Source organism: Monocercomonoides exilis (genome assembly GCF_001643675.1).
Source record: "Monocercomonoides exilis strain PA203 chromosome Unknown scaffold4-2303458, whole genome shotgun sequence".
Taxonomy (NCBI): domain Eukaryota; phylum Preaxostyla; order Oxymonadida; family Polymastigidae; genus Monocercomonoides; species Monocercomonoides exilis.
Genome location: NW_027150549.1, coordinates 171,916 through 194,280, shown reverse-complemented (window position 1 = coordinate 194,280; position 22,365 = coordinate 171,916). Strand labels below are relative to the sequence as shown.

Genomic DNA, 22,365 nt, shown 5'->3' with positions numbered 1-22,365 from the left:
TCGAATCAATGATTTTCGGGATGAGGAGAAAGGATTATTGAAAATGTTAAATTTTTTCTAACATTTCAAAGATTATTTTGAGCTGCAATATTTTGCAGAGGGAAATATTTCACAATTTATTTTGGTATGTCAAAATTTATAAAAACAAATTAACTTACCAATTCTCTTTTACTATTTGTACACACCTTAAAAAAAAAGATGAAGTGAATTTTCAAAAAATAAAATCAAATACAACTGGCATAAAAAAAATTGAACCGAAACAAACAAGTCATAACTTAAATGAAATGATGAACTACAAGAAATCATAATAAACCCAAGAATAACAGTAAACAATCAATAAAGAACAACAATAACACGCAACATATTTGTTATGTATGCGTCAAAAAATAGTGATTAATCTACAAGGATAGTATCATGTCATCATCAAGCGACGGAATGAATTCGTGTGTGTGTTTCTTTTTTGATCGAGAATGATGATGGCTGTGACGTCTCCTCGAGCGACTGCGCGAAGCATGCTCATTCGCTTTCCTTTCTTCTTCTCCTTCTTTTTCTTCAAGCTGAGTATTCTTTTCTGCATTGATCTCTTCTCCAATATCTTCTTCATTCCTTATTTCTTGCGCAAGAGCTTCTTCTTTTTGAAGTCGAGCTCTTCTTTTGTGTTTTCTTTCTTTCTTTCCATACTCCTCTTGAAGCATTTCCATCAGAACTTTGTCTTCTTTTTGCTGCTGCTTCAGTTGCTTGGTCCGCTTTCTCTTTCTTGGATGCTGCTTCTCTTCAAACTGCCCCCACGGATTAAGTACATTGATGCTGACATCATTGAAGATAGATGAAAGCTCGTCGTTGTCATCGTCTGTGCCATTCAGCAGTTCCATGAGCTTGTTTTCGTCCAGTTCTTCAAGTTCTTCCAGAGGCAGCTGCGAAGCATGTGCTCCGTCTGTAAGTTGAGGATTGTGAGAAGAAGGAAGAGAAACACCATGTTCGATGGATGGAACCATGTCGCTCAAAGAAACTCCACCGAACTGATTATGCGATGAGGATGACGTTTGTGGCTTCCGAGATTTCTTCAATTCGTTTTGGCTGACTCTAAACATCCCATTTATTTGTGAGTCGCTTATGAAACCAGTTTCTGCCACTTCTTCTGCGTTGGTGCTTTCTGTCTCTTCAAACTGCATCGACTCGGCAAAACTGTTCGAGTCACGAGCACTTTCGCGTCCGTCTGTGCATTCAGCCAACGGATTTGTTGTGATCCTTCCGTTTTCATCTGTTCCAGTGAAATTAGGCTCTGAGGGATATGATGCTGTTCCAGTCAAAACACGAGAGGAGGAGGAAGAAGAATTTGGATTCTCATTGTCCATCTCTTGAACAGGCACTCTTCTTCTGTTTCTAAGCTGTGTTCTGCTTTCATAGTCTGAATTTCTGTCTCCCTCGGTGTTTCGTCCTGCTTCTCGAAAGTCTTCAGAACGCAACGAGCTGTTGCTTTCGCTGGTTCTGCCATCCACATCTACATCAAACACGACACGAGCACCAGTAACATTGGGAACTTTGTTCATTTGCTCCATCTCCACATCCCCTTCAACGGGAGTTTGCTGCTGATCAAATTCATTTTCTCTTTTCTTTCTATTTCTTCTTCTGACAACGGCACACACAATAATGATGATAAGAATCACTAGGACAAGTATTGCTACTGAAAGAACAATGAAAAATGTTGTTGTCTGCGTAAATGGAACATTCTGTTGAATGTTGGCTTCATCGCCATCTCCATCATCGTCACCTGGAGGAATTGGATCGACAATTGGAGGTTCTGTCTGATTTTGTGTTTTCAATCCCAAGAAAAATGATTGAGTGTATCGGACGAAGCCATCTGGGTTCGAGTATGCCAGTCGAAGGAATAAGTTAACTTTTGTCTCTTCTTCTGTTTCTTCATCAGTTTCTCTGATTTCTTCGTCTGATTGTTTTGGCATTTTTCCTTTGAGTTTTGTTTCTTCAGTGAAGGTTCCATCAGAACGTGATAATCTGTTATAAGCAACTTTTGCATTATCATTTCTTGAATTTTTCTGAGAACTTGTCTTATCCCTAACCCAAGAAAATGGCACATCAACAGTCACTTGAGTCTCTGTGATATAATTCAGTTCCCGTGTGAAGTGGATCACTTCGTTTTCTGGAAAAGCGCTATCTTCAGAAGGTGAATAGAACTCTGCTGTTATGTTGCAAGGCATTAGAAGCTGACCTGAAATGCTCATTGTTATGACAGGCTCTTCGTTGGCTGTGCGCCAAGACAGCAGACGTTTTATGCGAAGAGCGATGGCAGATAGAATGCCTTGTTTGGAGTTATTCTCTTCGAAAAATTGAGATTGAGATGATGCTTTAGAAGAATAAGGAGTTGATGGAGAATATTTTGTTTTTCTTTTCAGATTAAGATTAGCATGAGAAGATGATGGTGAGCCAAGAATATTGGAAACATGCGAAGAAGCTGAATGAGTAATTGTGTTCATTGAAGAGAGACTATGCTGTGATATAAAAGCAGCAGAAGAAGACAAACGAGAGGTTGCTGAATTTTGCTGCACTGGTTCTGGATCTGTTGAATTCGTTTGATCTGATCTTTTCAGCAGCAAAACGACAGGCTCGAACAAGAACCAATCTTTGACAGCATCTTTTCCATCCACACTTACAGAGCAATTCGAGGAGAGAATCCAAGGCGTTCCAGATTGCGCTTTCTCGCTCACTGTGACACTTCCGTCTTCGCATCGGACGTCACGCAGTGCAGATGGATACCTCTTGTTTGTCGGGCGATTCAGCGTCATCGAAACAAGGTCGAGGAACAGATTAGAGCCTTTGAGAGAGACACCGCCAAAAGATGAGAAATAAATGCTGCTGTTGTGGATGTCAATTGAGGCTTCCTCTCCATGAATAAGAGATCCGTTCCATTTACAGACATCAGAAAGATTTGACGAGGTGAACGATGCCTTGCTGGCATCGACTCCAACAAATGCACACATTTCGATGACAACTTCAGAGTATCCAAGATACATCATCGCTCCAACCGACCCTTCAAGTCCCAGATCATGACTGTCAAATGCCGCAAACCCGTCATCATCTAAAGTTGGAGCATTTACCCGGCTTTCCTTAAACGTGGAATTTTGCATACTCACAAACGGTCCTTCCACGTTCATCAGGGCAGTTGTCCCAGATGTGCATATGTTTAAGAATTGGCAGTCTGCTATCACCAATTTAGATTTGTTCTTTTCCATGGCATCAAAAGAGAGCGCTGAAGATAACTTCCCAAATGCCATGTTTTGGAAAACAATATTGTTCAATTTCACATTAGACGATCCAATTATGCTGATGGCACTTAATAAGAAGGATGAGTCATATACAGATAGGTTCAGAAGAGAAAAGTCTGTGTTTTCAATTCTGAATAAGCAGAAGGCATAGAATGCTTGCCTTTGCGTAAGAGTCATGTTCTGAGAAATTGAACAATTGATGACTTGCAATGTTTGTGCTGTTGTCCTGAACAGCGAACCAAATGGAGCTATGTTCTTCTGGCAGTTGAACTCAATGTGACTAAATGCACTTGGACGAGATACAGTAATCAAACCGATTGAAACATTTGGAGTGTCAATATTTTGCTTGGATTCTGTATTGCTCAGAATCACGTTGATGATTCCTCTCTGTTCTACAGGTTTTTCCGGTACACCAGATGCTATTTCATCGTCAGTGAGTGGATGTGTTGCAGTGATTGTATAAGTAGTTTGATCTAAAACAACAGGAGTTCTGAGCTCACAACTGTCTGTTAGATAGACACGCCTATCCATTGTTTGCCTGTTAACTGCATGGTGCAGCGAGCTGCACGGATAGTCCTCAAATCCACAAGCTGAGGTGTTATACCCAGAAGATGATAAATAGATCCATTTCTCTGTTGTTTTAAGATAGAAGAACAAAGGAACCACAATACTGTCGCTATATTGCAAGTCGTATCCGCAATAATCTTTTTCAATTGAAGGCGAAGAAACTGAAATATCTAAAAAGCTGAATGAAAAGTGAGTAGCAGCAGATTTCAAAGACCAGGCACAGAAGAAGATATTGTTTCCGAACTCAGCTGTGTTGGAGTCGAATGATGGAGAAGTCAACGAAAACACTCCCTTCTCGTTCATCAACTGCAATGAAATAGCTCCTCCCTTACCGTATGAACCACGTGCTGCAGGAGCAACGCATCTTGAAAATACTGTCTGTGCCACATCTAATTGAGTGGAAGAGGAAATATTTGCATAGAATCCTCCTCCGCTGCTATCTTGGTTGGAAAATATGGGAGGAGGAAGCGAAATACCATCTTTTCTTCCAACTTCGCAGTCAGTGAATAAACAATTGCTGATTTTGAGTTCGTGATTTTCGCTTATTCTGCTGCTGTCATGAGATATTCCCACTCCATGTCCATTTGAAACATACAGAGAGGAAAAGTTTGCATTCATCACTCTGACATTTGTATTATCAGTTGTATGAATCAGAGGAGTAAGAAGATCTAATTTGTTGAACGAACAATTGGAAATTATGAGAGATATTGCTCTGTTTGATCTTTGTTGACTAGTAATTTTGATGTTAGATGGCATATTATCCAAGAAAGAATAACTTGAAGACAAGCCAGTTGATAAGGATGCCGTTGGCTCAGTTTGGATAAAGTACTTTTCCATTTCTTTCAGTTCTTTTCCCGATAGATTTTCATTCACTAAATATGACAATGTCTGTGTTGTTTCCCCAATTAAGACCTTCGTAATTGCAACTTCTCCTTTTGTCACATACAGAAATACGTGCCCAATTATTCTATTATTCGCAAGTGGGATAACAGTGCAATTTGTTATTTGGGCTGAATCGCCATCAAAATGAACAAAGCAATTTTGAAGCAACTGATGCGGTTGGCGGAATGAAATGTTGTTAACAATTAGAGAGTGCGTAATTGTAAGCATTCCTTTCAAAGACGAGGCAGATGTGCGAACTGTTGTCATGTTGCAAATTGCATCCTTTCCAGAAAGAGATAGAAGAGACACTGGAACAGAATAAGGAGCATCAAAGTTGAAGTTATTTTGTACAACAACTGCAATATTTTCAGAATTTGTAGCCGCAACACCACGAAGAATTGACTGCTGCAAAGTGTAACAAGGATAATTTACAAATCCGCACGCGACAGTATCAACTCCACTCTCATCTATTTCAACAACCGGAATTGAAGCTCCGTTAATTCTTTTTCGTTCGAATGGAACTATGAAATACGGAAGTGGAATTGCTCGATTTGAGTTATGATTTTCATATCCCTGCCACAACGAGTGATCAAATTGGTATGACTCCGGTGATTCTGTACCAATAAATGGAAGAGAATACTGAGTGACAGTCAAATTCAGCTGAGGTGCAGAAACAAACAAATCTTTTCCGTATTTCGCCATATTAGAATCGAATGTCGGTGCCTCGATGCTCCAGTCAACAGCGCTGTGGACAAAGTAGAGATGCATCCCACCACCACAACCTGAATCTGACTCATCTCCTCGAACTGAGCAAGATTCAAACGAGCAGCCTGAAACTTTCAATTCCATTAGCTCAGAAAGATTCAAGGAAAGTGCTCCTCCTTTTGCTTCGCGAAGAGCAGCATTGCTCGTATTCAGAGAACACTGAACGAAATTACAGCGCTTCACAGAAATTACATCAACAACCGCATTATTTTGAGTCTTTAAAGACGAACGAGAAGCGGAAGAAGAAGTAGAATGAGAAGCTGATAAAACAGAACCATGTGTTGAATTTTTAGTGATGTTAGTGAAGTTTGACAACGAAATAGATAACGCTTTCGATGTATGAGAGTATATTACAGATGAAGATTGCATAGAAATTGATGTAAAATTCGAGTTATCCATTTCTAAAGAAGAACCAGAACTGAGATCAAGTAAAGAATTTGAAGTTAAGCAAGAGACATTTGAGGCACATAGTTTGCTTGCAACAACTGCAACATTTCCTATTACAACGATAGCTGATTTACTTAAAGTAAGCAAAGTTTCTGATTTTAGTGAAAAATCAATAAGATCCAAAGATCCGCCAGTTTGCTTTATAAAGATAATGCTAATTGTTGGTGAGTCACTTTTTGAGCTGAGAGAAGATTCTTCAAAACGAAGGCTTCCCGCAGAACATGCAAACAAGGCTTCGTGACCAAATGATGATGATTTTACAAAGCAATCGATTCCACTGAGATTGATTGTCGAGCCATCGTTGTCTATGATACCGTTCTGTTTGCGTTCTCCAGCCAGTTGCACAAAGTTGACTTCTGCTCGTGTTCCATCCCAAGTTGTTAGTGTGAGGGATTTCATTGCGTAACGATGCTTGTCTTCTGGCTTCCAAGAATTAATTTGAGGGCAAATGCCAAATTCACTTAAAATGTCCAAATATCCAACATTCGATTCTCCAGCAACGATGGTTACATTTGCATCTGTCAGAGTTGCTGGCAAATAAGATACCTTTTGCTGATCAATTGCCTTGTTTAAAGTTGAACAAGGAAAATGAACAAATCCACATATGACTGCTTCTGATGAATCTCGTGATACGCATATTGGGTTTTGAAGTTTTATTAGGAAAAATGGAAGAGGCAGAGCTTCCGTTGAGTCGTGTCCATCATAACCCTGATATTGCGAAAGGTCAAATGTTGGATTTGAAGAAACAAACGGAAGATTATGCGAAGACACGCTTTGTGTGAGATTCGGAGAAGATACAAATAAATCACGACCGAAATCAGCCTTATTGATATTTGGAGTATTTGGCTCAGGGAAGTTGGAAATTGACAATACCCATTCGGCAAGTGCATCAACAAGATGAAGATAGATGGCTCCTCCAAGGCTAAGAGGAGATTCAACTGCAGTTGACTTTGCTTGATTTGAAGAAAATAGAGAATCTGCAATTCTTAACTCTGAGTCCGATGTCAGTTCTATCATCACAGCGCCTCCCTTCGTCAGAGAAATTGAACTTGTTTCAACACAACATCCACTGAATATACAAGACCGAAGAGAAATTGGACTTGGATCTGAATTTTTTGTTTGACTCGCACTTGTTGCTTTTACGTACAGCACGGATCCATGGGTTTTAGTCTGTTTACAGTTGACAAATCTGCAAGCATCTAAAGTCACATTGATTCCAGATGAAACCAAGAGCAAAGAAGAAGTTTCACTCAGTGAATCAGTGAAATTGGACGCCTTGAGTATCAGTGAATTGCAGTTTTCAAAAGACATAAAAGATGTTTCTGACTGAACAGTTAATGATTCTACATTCATTTCACTGATATTAACATTAGCATTACCTCCGTCAACTTTGAACAAGCAACTGTCCACAAATGTTAATTCATTTACAGAAAAACTCTCAACAGAACATTTTCCTTCATTCATCAGTACAAAAATGAAGTCAATATGCTCTCCTTCGGTTTGTCTCAAATTACATTTTGTGAACGATAAAGAAGCATCCATCTGATGAATTAGGCACGAACACAGTTGAATGTTCTCTGGAAGATCGAAAGTTATAAATTTGAAAGATGTTTCGAAGCGAGTCGTTAGAAGTCCACCATTGTAAGTGTCATGGTTAAGATCGCCCTTAACAATCAGAATGGAGTTTTGATTAATTTCTTTTGAAATGACAGTTAGATTCGTATCATCATTTTCAAATGTTTCATTGAAATATACAGACTCGATTACGATTATTGGTTTATTGTCAACAAGTCGATTCGCATGCGTATAAAGAATGTTTTTGCAAGGATTGAACAAAAATCCACACGCTGTAGTGTCCGCTCCATCAGCATCCACATAAAATCCTTCTTCTGGTAAAGGAATAAGATAAAACAGAAGTGGAATGGCTGTCTGATCATTATGTTCGTCATATCCTTGCATAGATGAATGATCAAATTCATCTGAAGTGTTTGGAATTGTAACGGTTGGCAAGCGACAACGCTGGACACTAACTCTCAAAGACATCGAAGAAACGAATAAATCTCTTCCGAATCGAGCTTTGTTCTTCTTTGTTTCAAACTCAGGATCTTCTTCTGCAACAAAGTCGATATTTTCGCAGATCCAGTTTACATCACTGTCCACAAGATACAAATAAATACCTCCTCCGCATCCTGTCTCTCCATCAGCTTCAAGCGAAGGAGCAGAACAACTTGTAAATGATGAATCTTTTACAATAAATGATCGTTCATTTCGCATCGAACAGAATAAACCTCCTCCAACTGCGTCATTTGAAGCATCAGGTGCAGTGGAAACAGAACAATCCTCAAATGAGCAACGTTCAACTTTGATAACCGGGTTGCTTTCATCAATTGCACATGCATTTTCATCAAGATTTTTGCTTTTCGATAAAAGAGACTCTGAATTTTCTTCTTTCTCGTTGAAAGAAAGGCATGACCCATCGCTGGATTTACGGTTGATGTCTTTAAAGCTGCAATCAATCACTGAAAACCTCCTTTTCACATTTGTAACAGAGATTGCAGATTCTTGTTCGACTTCGACAAGAGAAAAATTATTTGATTCTAATGAAGATTGTTGAGTTTTGGTTATTGATAGAACAGAAGATGAAGATGATCGATATGATGAAACATTTGAGTGCTGCAGACAAAATTCAACACAATTATCTGCTGAAATAAATGGACGATCACATTTTTCATCAATATCCTCAACAATCAGTGATTCAACTGAACACCTTGAAGCTCCTAATAAATCAAACAGAGAAACTGACATATCATCCAGATGTGAAAATTTGGAATTAGAAATTGTAAATGAAGCTGATTCGGTTATTTTGAACAAAGTTTCGCTTCCGATGAATTTTGCTGCAGTGAAAGTGAGTGCGTTGATAGTTATGGCAGTCGAGCTTCCTTTTGCCAACAGAAGTGAAGTTGAATTAAATATTATTGACTGTACATCGTTTGCTGACTGAGAACTGAATCCAGCCGAACATGGCTCGACTACGAATGAATGAAGTGACACAGATCCACCATCAGCAACCAAAAATGGATACTGCAACTCATGTGATATGTCAGTAACAATCAGTTGAGAGTTATCAATTGTTGTAGATCCACTTGCTTTATTGTGGATGATTGATTGATGTTGACCAATCGTCTGTGGGAGGAAGAAATCAATGTTCGTAAATGATAAAATTTTCTGGTTTAACAAAATTGCATCAAGAGATTGGTTTATACCATTCTGAATGATAATTTGGCTTTGTGATTCATTTGACTTTATGCTAAGCGATTTTGTAACAATTTGATATTCTTCTTTCACAATTACAGTCGAATTGATCGTCACATCGCCTTCGACTGCTTCATCGTTTCCAGTTTGGCGCCAGATTGCCCAAGGAAGAGTTTGACATGTGTAATTATCGAATCCACAAGCTGTTGTATCGAATCCAAGTGGCGTTGAAACATAAATGGTTGGATGAAGCTGATACAAATAGTAAGGGAGAGGAATGACATATTCAGAATTGTGTTCATTGTACCCTTCCATGGATGAATGGTCAAAGCGATATGACTGCTGATAATCCCATGTATCCCAAATGAATGATAATTTAGTTACGGTAGAATTTAATGCCGGACTCGAAACAAAAATGTCTCTTCCAGAAAATGCTTGATTTTGATCAATCTGACCCAGTTCAGGGAAAGAAATTGGATTTATTTCCCAATCCAAAGCGCTGTCAACTGCATAAATCATGATCCCACCTCCTTTTCCTTTGGATGAACTGCTGTCATATGGAGCCGAAGACTGGGCAATTGAAGAAGAATCAAACGTCCATCTGACACCTGCGCTTAATCGTGCAAAAATACTTCCTCCTCTCCCTTCGTTGTTTTCATCCAAAGAATTCTTTATGCAACAATTTGTAAAATTGCAGTGAGACATTGCGACTATTTTTTCTATCTCAGTAAGTGATGACTCAGGGAGGTCACCTTCCTCAAAGTGAAGACAGCTTCCATCTCCCGATTCTCGGGCAATATTTGTAAAATTACTGTTTGTCATTGAAAATGAACGTGATGTTTCAGAAGTGATTAGGGGGGATGAAATACAGTTCATATTTGAAAATGATGATGATTCAATACTCAACTCTCCCATCGACGTAGAAATAAGAGAAGAAGCTGGAAAGCCTATTCCATCAAATATGCACGATTCAAACGAAATGGATGCACCACTTTGAATAACTAATGATGGATTCTCTTCAGCTAATAGAAGCTCCTTCACTGTCATTCTTGTAAGCGATACTTTTCCAGTGCCATTAATAAGTAAAAGAGAAGATTTGTTGATTTGAATTGCCGAAGGTGACGCATCCTGATTTTTCCTGTGTTGCAAAGAGTTTGATTTCCCAAAAGATAAGCTTTCTTGATGCACTTCATCCGATGAAAGAGGTTGAACAGGCACAATTTCGAAGTCTGAAACAGCAAGAGACCCTCCAGTTACAACAAAGAGTGGATAACTGAGCACTGACCCAGAATCAGTTGGGATAATGTTTGAGGTTTGTATGTTGAGTTCTCCGTTTGACTGAAGGAACAATGCTTCGTGTCTTCTAAATGATGACGGAATGCAAAATGCAACATTTGTGATAGATAATATTTGATCATTGCATATGACTCCTTTGCGGCTTCCTTCAGATATACTTTTCACAATAAGATGGCAAACATCTGTTAACGGATCATTTTGGATCTGCAATTCGCTGTACAAACTTTTAAACTCTTCTGTCAAAATTAGAGAGCTATTGATAACTACAATTGCATTGAGATTAGAATTTGTTGAGGACAATATTCGTGTTTCAAGCCAAGGTAATGACTCGCATGTGTAGTTGAAGAAGCCACAACAGATTGAATCCACACCTTCAGTTCCAACAAAACCAACTGGAAAGATAACAGCATCGTCTCCTGAGCCAATCTCTCTCATTTCAAAGGATGTGAGGAAGTATCTTAATGGAATTGCATGAGTTTCATCCGTGTCATTGAACCCTTCCAAAGATGAATGATCGAAATCACGAGGATTCCTGATACCATCTTCACCGCATGATGGGCAATCTAATCTGTCAATTGTAATGCTTTTTGTAAGATTCTGAGAAGTTATAAAAAGATCTCTTCCAAATACTGCCCTGTTCCTATTTGCATCTCCAATTGATGGGAAGTCAATCCAATCAATATGCCAGTCAACATCCGTTTGCCTTAATTTGAAAAACATTGCACCACCATACCCCTTCATTTCTGGCAATGTTGAAGGAACATAGCAATTTTGGAAAGTGCACAAAGAGTTCAAAGTCAGTTTTGTTCCTCTTTGAAGATCCGCGTAGATTGCTCCTCCACAACCTTCTTGTAAATCTTCATGCTCGTCCATAACTCGACAGTTGTCAAAGCGAATAGAAGCAAGCGACACAGTGCATGCGCTTGGTACAGTCGTTCCATCTCCCTCGGTCAACGAGAGACACGATCCATTTCCAGTGGATCTGCAAACATCAAAGAAAGAAGAATCATCCAAACGAAGCATTTTAACATTATTAGAGCGAATGACTGAACAATCAGATAGACTAATTTTTGAGAAAGAAACAGAATTAACTTCAACAAATTCTGCTTGTTCAACATTGATAAGCGGAGAATTTGAGGAAACAGTTGAAAACTTAGATGAGATTAGCTTTAGTTGACTCTGACGAACAACATTGATAAAAGGCTTATTTCCATATATTTGCGACTCGTTCACAAGTAATTTGCTTATTGAAGCAATAGAAACAACTTCTGAAAGCGCAACAAATGATGATGAATCAAAAATCAGTTGATCAACATTACTTACTATAGAGTTTGATTCAAATGGAAGGCTTGCTTCCAACTTCACAGACATTTCATCAATAAAAAGAGATCCTTTAACAACCACAATAATAGTGCTAGAAATTGTTTTGAATGAATGACTCGTTGTGATAATGCAATTCTCAAAGCGAAGTGCTGTTCCATTTAGCAAAAAGTATTGCATACCATCTCCAAGTGGCTGGCAGTCAAATCTTATGCTTTTGAATAAAGCATTATCATTATTGATAACCATTGAATTACCTTCAGCTGACTCCGGCTCGCTCAGCACAAATAAAGGAGAAGTATCATCTATTCCCTTAACCACAAGAGTTGTAAAACGAAGCTCTGTTTCGTTTTTTAGTTCCACTTTCTCTTTAACAATAATAATTGTATTGGAATTCTGAGAGCGATCAACTGATTGACCAATAGTCAAGCAGGGATAATTAACAAAGCCACAAGCTGAAGTATCAGTCCCTGATGTTGAAACATAAATAACAGTTGTATCATCCGGTGCTTGAGTTGTTGCTGACTCAAAATAAAGAATGTAATATGGAATTGGTATTGCAGCAGTTATGTTGCCTTCAAATCCAACAAGTGCATTATGATCAAATGAATAATGGCTATCATTAAGAGGGTCGATAAATGGAACTGTTGCTGTGGTTATACTCACTGTAAGATTCGGAGAATAAACATATAAATCCTTTCCATATCGCGCTTCGTTTGTAGTTCTTTCAGAATTCTCTTGCAAAAAGTTGAGCTTTTGAATGATCCATGATGCATCAGATTGAGACAAAAACAGAGCAATTGCTCCGCCTCTTCCATTTCCATCTGCTAAGTCATTTGGCACATGACAATTATGGAATGAAGAATTGCTATCGACGATTAGATCAGCCCCCTTTTGCAGCTCAACATAAATTCCTCCTCCTAAGCCTTCATTTGGATTATCGTCTGATTCGATAATGCATTTATCGAATGATGTATTTACAAAGTGAATCCATTTATTTCCATTTGTTCCATCACCTTCAATCATATTGAAGCAAGAACCTGTCGTTGAAGTTCCAGAAATTGTAATAAACGAGCAGTGTTCAATATTCAATGCTGAGCTCAGTGTTGTACTGAAAACAGCATTATTTATCATTTTCAAAGAATAAAAGTTGACATGATTAATGGATACGCTAATAGTTGAATCAAGATTGATTACCTCAGCTTCAGAAGTTATATTCTGATAATCAGAATCACTTAGTTGTAGTGAACTTTGAAAAACAGAAATAAATGGTTCTGAGCCTTTGAGCAGAAGGTTAGTGAGAGAAAGACAGCTGAATAAACCAGAAGATGCTTCAGTTTTTAACGTTGCGAATGATGCTCCTGAAAATACCATTTTTGTTGATATTCCTTCTGCGAATGGCAGCTTGCATTTGATGTCTGTTATAACTAACACTCCTTTTAATACTTCGAATACGCTATTTGTGATTGTTGAATCTGACATACTCGTTGTCAATATACATCTCTCAAAGGTGCTTTTGGTTCCATTCAATAAAAAGAAAGGCTTTAATACCGAAATAGGTGAAAGATCAATTGTAACATCGCTGAAAGTGACCATCTCAGAGTTGATGAAAGCAGCAGCAGTTGCAATAAGTCCTTGCGTCAGGATAAAATAAGCTGGATTCGATGGATTTTCGTTTCTAACGATTAAGCCCTTTAGAGGATTTGAATATTCTTCGCTTAATGTTAGATTCTTTTGAATAATGATGATGGAATAATTCGAATTATCTTGACAAATACTTCGAGATATTGCATGAGGAAGCGTAAGACATGAATAATTCACATATCCGCATGCAGATGTATCAACACCATTGTAATTTGTATACACACGCGTATACAACTCAGTAATTGCATCAGAATGTGCAATTGACTCATTTTCAAATGAAAGTAGATAATATCTGAGAGGAATAGTGTACAAGTCGTCGTGATTGTCGAATCCGCAAAGAGAAGAATGATCAAACCAATATCTTTGAGCAGATTCATAATCTTCGAAGGGAATGTGATTTATATTGAAAGTCTCAGTAAGGTTTTTCGCTGAGACAAACAAGTCTCTTCCGACAGATGCCCTATTCGGAGCAGCACCAGAAAGAATATCCACATCGATATCGTCAATGGTCCATTCGGCATATGCTGAGTGCAAATAAAGATAGATTGCTCCTCCCTTTCCTGAACATGATTCTCCATCAAATGGAACAACGCAACTTCTAAACAAAGGACACCCAATGAAGCTAAGTTGCGTTCCTGTGTTTAATTTTGCATAGATAGCTCCTCCATCACCACTCAAAAGAGTTTCTTCATCATTCATAACTCTGCAATGAACATAACTTGTATTTTCAATGGTAATAAAATTGATTGAAGTTAAAGTGTTTTGATCACCTTCGTCCAAGTTGATAACTGACCCGTATGATTCTTTTCGACGGATATCTGAGAATTCACAGTTCGAAATATTCATCTCTTTGACTTTCTGGGACTCTACAATTGATCCGTTTGCAAAAAGAAAGCCAACAAACGTGGCATCGTTGATGGTTACACTATTGGATTTCGAATGTGAGATCAGAGTTGATTCACTCTTTGAAGTTTCAACTGAAGCATGCATCAATGAGAATGTACTTTCTTTGCCTAACGAAATCACTGGATCCGAAGAAAGAAATACAGTTCGATTGATTTTTATATCATTAAGAATTGCAGACTGCTTTTCAGCAATAGATAAAAATGGCTTAGAAAATGTAATATCTGAACATTCCAGATGCTCAATATTAACGACACCTTCCTTTAAAATTATGAATGCATTTTCCACAGGCGCATCAACGTTACGAGTTGTTAAAATGATATCTTCAAGATTCAATCTTCCCTTCTCCTGAGCAAAGAAGGGCTTTTCTGATGTGATTGTGTTCAATTCTATTATCAAGTGTTCGACCGAAGAAACATTAACACTCCACAATAAGCCAGACTCTGAAAAAATTGTGCCTTCGCTTGAAATAATCAGTTTTGAAGTTGGCTTTGAAAGCGGTTCATCAATAATTTTTTTACCTCGAATTATAAGCCAGCTAATGTCAAGCACGTGGTCTTGATCGAGAACAGCTTCATCCTGATTCACAACAAGAAGTTTCGAATTTCCAGTTTTATTTCTTGCTCTGTCTATTGAATGCACGATGGTACGACAAGGATAGTTTTCGAACCCGCAAGTTGTTGTATCATTGCCTACTTTTGAATGGTAAACAACAGAATATGTTTCATCAGAGATAATCTCATCTTTGAATCCAAGAAGATAGTACAGTAATGGAATTGCAGGCTCCTGAAATAGGTGTTCATATCCAAGCATTGATGTTTTGTCAAAATCGGAGCTGATAAGATTTGGAGTTAAAGAAGGGAACCTTGAGTCGATTATGCTCGTTATTAAATCTGTTGAAAACACAAACAAGTCACGACCGATAGATGCCTTGTTATTTGTTGCTTGCAAAACTCCCTTAAAAGGATCTGTGTCCAATTTCCATAAAGCATCACAATCAATAAGTTCTAAATATATGGCTCCTCCTTTGCCATTTTCAGATCTGCACATTGCTTCACAATTAGAAAATCCGCATTCTTCAACAGAAAGCACAACATCATTTTTCAATTGTGCTGAAATTGCTCCTCCACTTTTCCCATTTCCAGTTGCTTTGCATGCAAAGAATTGCGTTTGGGCTATCGAAATAGAAAGAGCTGCATTTGAGTTTGAATTTGCCATTATAGCAGCTTCACTTTCATCTGTTGTTGAATTATCAGCCTCTGGCACATTTGAAATTGGTTGGTTAATTGAGACTGCAGAACCATTTGAAGATTCAGAAACTATTCTTATGAATTTGCTTCCTGTAATTATCGAAGAACTGAGAAGAGTGAGATTTACAACAGATCCGCTTGAGAACGTTATATCCTCGAATACAACATCTGTCACAATTAAATGTGCTTTAGTATCAATTTTGATAAGTGAAGTGGATTCAAATGACAATCGTTCGAAAGTTGACGAAGATAGATCTATTGAAGCCGCGTTAGAAGCATAAATTAGAGGAGAGCTCCCTGTAATAGACGAAGATGCAATTGTAAGATTTGTAAGCGTTCCCTTTGTGAGAGAATTCTTCATTACAAACAGTGAGGAGTCGGAGATGAGCGCATTTGAATATCTACCATTTGAAGATAGAGCAGTTGGTTCAAGAATAAAATCTTCTACATTAACAATTCCATTAGTTGCCAGTAAAAACGAGAACTTCATAGAAGAATGAGAAATTGATTTGAGTGAGCATGCTTTTAAGGAGAAATGACCTGACTCCACAGAAATGAAATTTTGGTTATTTATTTCAGTCGGCATGCAAAAGTTGATGCTTTCGACAGATATTTCTTTGATTGTGGTTAACATTCCAACAAGAGAGGAAAGTTCTCCTTTACTAACCACAATATTTGAAGAAATAGAACCAATTGCAGGGCGCAGGGAAAGAATATCCAAACTCAACTTTATTTCTTCGAGTAATTCGAATGATCTAATTACATGAATTTGCATTTCTGATTTAGATAAGCGAGAAATTGAATGAGGAAGTGTCTTGCATGGATAATCAACAAATCCACAGATATTCCTATCATCACTTTCCATTTTGACGTACACAGGATTGTCCAGCTCCATTAAGTAGAAGCACAGTGGAATAACAACGGAATTATCAAGCTCATCGTTTCCGCTCATTGAAATAAGATCTGCCGGACACTCATTTCGATTGAAAGACAAGAACCTGCTTTGAGTCACTGTAGTTGCAAGGTCAAAGCTCGAAACAAACAAATTTTTACCATATTTTGCATTATTATTGTTAAATAACGATGATTCATTTTCATTTTGAGCAACAGTATCGAGCTTCCACTGGCTTGTTTGATCATCAGCATAAAGATAAATTGCGCCTCCCGCTCCCCGAGAAAGTGAAAGAAGATGAGATGTCTCGCAGTTAGAAAAAGATGTATTTTGTATTTGTGTAGGGTTTGTATTTGTCATCATCATGAGAAAGATTGCTCCTCCTTTTCCTTGAATAGATTGCGATTTGCATCCATCAAAAGAGCTATTTACAATTGTGATTGTTGTTTGAATTGAATTTTCCGTAGGTTCATGTGTTGAAGGATGATTTAATTCAAAGAAACTGGAATTTCCAATATTCAAGCAGCTTCCATCGCCTCCACTGCTTACGATATTTGCAAAAGAACATGTTATCGAAAGAGAAATACATGAAATTGTTTTTATTAAAGACCCAGTATCAAGTGTAATGAATGAAAAAGCGGAAGAACCAGATATTTGAAGACTGCAATTTTCTTTTGCTTCCATGAAATCAGTAGATTCAACAGTAATATGTTCAAATAAACTTCCTTCCATTAAAAGTCTTGCACCATTTTGAATGCTTATAAAAGGCAATGCTGCAGCATATCTAAAAGAAAGGAATTTGCAAGTTGTCATTTCTACAGAAGAAGTCGATCCAGTGACTGAGAAAAATTGATGATCGCATTGTGATGCAACAAAATGGCAAGATGAAAGAGAACAGATTGCACCAGCAACAGAAAAATAGCAAGTGGTATTTTCTGATACACCGCTAATAACGAATTGAACAAACTTTATAAAAGTATTGCATTGAATAGAATAAATTGAAGACGCTTCTCCTCCTATTTGATTAATAACCAGAGAAGATAGGTTAGATGACGATTGTCCAGATACAGAAACATCATAATCAGCGATTGTTAGGCTATTGTTTTGCTCAAACAAATTTAGTATTGTTACATTTCTCACTGTTCCAGTTTGCCGTGATAGAGCATACTGCAGAGATTCACACGGGTAATCAATAAAACCGCAACTACAAGAATTGACACCATTTTGAGAGATATACACAATTGGAGAAGTACGAACAAGTAGATATTCAAATGGTATATTTGGCCAGCTTTTGCCTTCATCAAACCCACCAAAAGATGTCTTTTCAATTGGTATGATTGGTGCAAAACTGCCAAAGCGACTTTGCTGGATAGATAATGACAAATTACTTGACTTCACAAACACGTCCCGTCCAAAATCAGCTTTGTTGTCAATCCAGTCAGATCGATTACAATGATATTTAAAATCTGCTTCATAAGAAACAAGATTGAGATATAGACCTCCTCCTTTTCCTTTCAATGCGAATGTGTTTAAATGAATTTCTTCATTAATAGGTAAAGGAAACATATCCTGCTCATTTAACAAAGGAGTTGAAGGAGCAGAGCATTCGCTTATTATTGTAGAAGATAATGAGAAATGAATATCAGAATCTAAACTTCCATATATTGCTCCTCCACCACTCGAAGTGACCGTTACGCGACATCTTGTGAAAGTACATTGACTCACCAAAACATTTCCAGTCGTTCCCGAACAAGTTATGCAAGCACCATCTCCTTCTTGGCGAGTAATATCTTCGAATGTTGAAGAATTCACAGTAAACGCAACTGAATTGGTGGACGATATAATAGCAGCATTACCACAGACTATCGAAGAAAAGCTTGCATCATTCACCTTTAGTATGGATTCAGCTCCAACGTTAAATAAATCTGAATGCGAACTCATTATGTTCTCGAAAGCACAATTATTCTCGATCTGAACAGAGGCAGTTGCAACAATTGAAATCAAAGATGAACCAATCTCTTCCATCAGACAGAATCTTGTAGCTGATAAAGACAGCAATCCTTGTGATTCCACCAACATAAATGGTGAATCAGAAGAAGAGCGATATGCAAATGTGCTCGAGGAAATTCCAACTTTTCCTCCAGAAACTTTGATAAATGGGCAAGATGCAAACATAGGAGATGTTATTGTCAATCCTAATAATTCATAAGAGAATGCACTTATCGATACATTCCCCTGCACCATATGTATGAAAGAGAACGGAAAAGCTTCTTGATTACCACGAGCTATTAAATGAACATTATCCATTTGAAATTCACCTCCAGAAATCCTGAATATTGAAACAGTATCAGAGTGAGCAGCCGTTACAGACAAATTAGAATTCGTAAAAGTGGATTTTTTCTCACAAACAAAAATTGCACAAGATTGTTGAGAAGAATTAATTTCTATTTCTGATTGAGCTTCTCCTTTTAACTCAAGATTATTTTGTGACATATCAACGACCTCACTGATTATAAGATGATTTAATACAACAACAACATTTAATTTATCCCAGGCAGCAAATAAAGTGAAGCAAGGATAGTTCCGTGTTCCACAGGCAGCAGTATCAGTACCATCAACTGAAGAGACAAATACTTCGCGCTGAAGAGATATTAAGAAATATTTTAGTGGGATTGATAGTGTTAGGTTTCCTTTATCAAATCCCTCGGCTGTTGAGTCATTCCAAGAATCAGGATTAAAAACTTGGAAGCGATCGTTCGTAATAGACTGAGAAAGATCAGGAGAAAAAACAAAGATATTCATCCCAAGAGACGCAACGTTATTTTCCCAGGTTGAGAATCCATTAATATCAGAAAATGAAAATTGGGCCGTGGCAATTTCAAGACAAAGGCAAACTGCTCCACCTTTCCCATTGTTAGTTGGAGATGCGGAGCATCCGTTGAATGAACATTTCTTCATCACCCATGTAGCATCGTTCGTTTGTAAATTGGAAAAGACTGCTCCTCCACAACTGTTTTCTCCAGAAACTGAACAAGAAACGAAAGTACAATCAGAAATTGCTACAGAAGAGGATGACGCAGAGGAATTACATTTCATATTTAAAACAGAGCCATTCACTCCAGTTGTTGAATGAGAAGTTAAGTTTGTAAAAGAATTATTATTCAATGTGATCGTTTTGCTGCCTTCAGTTTTAATAAGGTTAGCCTGCGTGAACTCTAGCATCGCGAATTTTGAAGAAGTCATCGACAAAACACTGCCTTCACCAACAGAAATGAAAGGCTTATTTATGAATTTCATAGGCCGAGTATTTTCAAATATGAAAGAAGTTAACGTTAAAGTTGTGCCATCACCTGTACAAGATGCAAATTTTAAGTCTGTTTGGGCTGGAAGGTCTGTTGCAGTTAATAATAGAATGTTGTTCATAGTCAGTTGAGAACTAGTAACCGAAAAGATTGTAATGCTGCTTGTGTCATTTCTGTCGATTCTCATTGTAAAAGAGTTAAATGTCGTCATTACAGAAATACTGAACAATTCAAACCCAACAGAAGATGCCAAAAATAGAATCATTTCATCCGATTTTGTTACGATATCGTTTCCTTTAACAACAAATGATCCTTCATCGAATAAATGAGTTGAGTTGCAAGTTAGCTTTTCCAAGATAGCTATTTCCTTTTGTGTAGTTTCTTGACGTTCTGCAGCGAATAAGATAGTTGCGCATGGATAGTCCATCACACCACAGATTAAAGTATCTGCGCCTTTATCAGAGACAAATGCATTTCCATTCACTCCCATCATAAAATACCCCAATTGGAAATGAAGTGTATCATCATGTTCATCATATCCACATAATGTATTGGGGTTGTCAAGGGTGTACTGCGAAGCATCGCTGAACCAAGGAAAACGGCTAGGTCGAACAGAATCAGCTAAACAAGGCGTTGAAATAAAGATATCTTTTCCAAAATCTGCTTTGTTATTTGAGAAAGACATTCTTGAATCAAATGTGAAAGTGGCATTCGAATCAAGTAAATAAAGGAATACTCCACCTCCTTTTCCATATTGTGTATAACCTTTTAAATGATCACTACGTCTATCGTCTGCTGAGTAAATGATGCCGCCCGTAACTGGAGCTTCACATTCACTGAAAAAGCACCCGCTCATCTGCCAATTCACGTAGTTACTTGCAGAAGTTCCATATCCAAGTAATGAATAAACAGCACCTCCTCCTCTAAGCTGCTCTGTTACTCGGCATTGAGTAAAGTTTGAATTTGCTATTTGATGTGAAGGATTGGTCAACGAGACAGAAGGGTCTGTTCCTGCTTCTATCCAAATGCAAGAGCCATTTCCTGCAGTCCTAAGAATATTTGAAAACTGAGAATTTAAAATTTGAATACTTCTTGCATTATTTGCTTGAAAAACAGATCCGTTTGCAAAAGTGATTCCAGTGGCAAGAAGCTGTGTGCATGCAAATGAAGTTGATGCGCTCAAGAAAATAATTGAACGATCTCCAAATATCAAATTTTGAAATGTAACATACGTTAAAGTTGCAGATGAAGAACCTGAAAGAAATATTAAAGACGATGATGCACTTGCAATTTGCATAAATGTAACAGGAAGCAGTTCTGTTCCTTGTATCAACAATTGTGCTCGATCATATGCAGATATCAAAGGTTGTTTAATATCAGGAAAGTCCCTCAAAGTTGAATTAGCGATTGTAAATACCCCGTCAAGATCTATTGACATTAAACTAATTTCTACCGAGCTTCTTTTTTCCACAATTGCATTTTCCAATATTGTTTGACCTCCTTTTAAATCATACATTGAACATCCATTGAAGATAGGTTGAACAGACGAAGATGATCCCAAATCATACGAGAATTTATCCAAAGAAACTTTTCCTCCTTCAACTGATATTAAGCTGGAATTAAAGGATTCCGTTTCAGATTTTGGACATATTTTGCAATTTGATAGTAATATTGAAGATAAAAAAGAAGAAGAAATCTTTATCAACGATGTCAAAGAAACAGGCACATTTGCAACCTTAAATGTGACATATAATACTCTCCATGTAACTTCCACAACAACGCATTCCTCGCAAACTTCATCAGTCATAAAGTTAAATTCTACAAAAGAATTTTCTCCTGATAAAACGCTTTTAATATTAATACTTGAAGTATCTTCAGATAAATAATGCAATTTTCTTGTTAATATGGTTTTATTCAATACAACACAACTCTTTTCCTCTTTCGCTTGTCTTGAGAAAGAATAATCGATGGAATTGCAAGGATATGATTGGTCACCACATGCATCATTGTCTTTTCCAACATCGCCAACATAAACATAGGGTACAAGCGAAGAGAAAAAGTATTTCAGCGGAATCAAAGTCGACAAGTCTCGAGTATCGGTTCCATAATAATCGTCTTCCGGCCACGCCAACGGACTGAACCCAACAAATGCAGAATCAGAAGTTACAGAAGCCCGAAGATCTGGAGATGCAACAAATACATTTTGCCCGTATTTTGCTGTGTTCTCTGCCCATCTCGAAATCGAAGTGTTCGTAATCTTAAAATACCGCATCGAATTGATCACGTCAATGTACAATCCACCTCCTTTTCCTCTTGTCGAGGATGCGGCACATCTTTCAAATGAGTTTCCAAGTATGTAGGCCATCTCGCTTGTCTCGCTGCTCTTCAGCTGGATATGCACGCTACCTCCACAGCCTTCTTCAAAAGTGTTCACACAATGGGTAAATGTGTTGGATTCAATGCTAGTTGTACCGTTCGTGGATGTGACGAAAAGACAAGACCCATTCCCAATTGCATTTTTGATATTATCAAAGCTATTCTCCGCAAATGAGACAGAAGCCACA

The 22,365-nt window shown here is 37.8% G+C and overlaps 1 protein-coding gene across 1 annotated transcript in view; it reads right to left on the bottom strand.

Annotated features, from left to right (window-relative positions):
• Positions 1–154: 154 nt before the first annotated feature.
• MONOS_1767 (uncharacterized protein) overlaps positions 155–22,365 on the bottom strand; it is a gene marked incomplete at its 5' end in the record, with an annotated part of 47,404 nt that continues 25,193 nt past the window's right edge. Inside the window, one exon of the mRNA XM_067870611.1 lies at positions 155–22,365. This exon is cut by the window's right edge and continues 25,193 nt beyond it. Within this exon, the coding sequence (XP_067734540.1) occupies positions 399–22,365 (21,967 nt within the window). The 3' untranslated portion in view covers positions 155–398.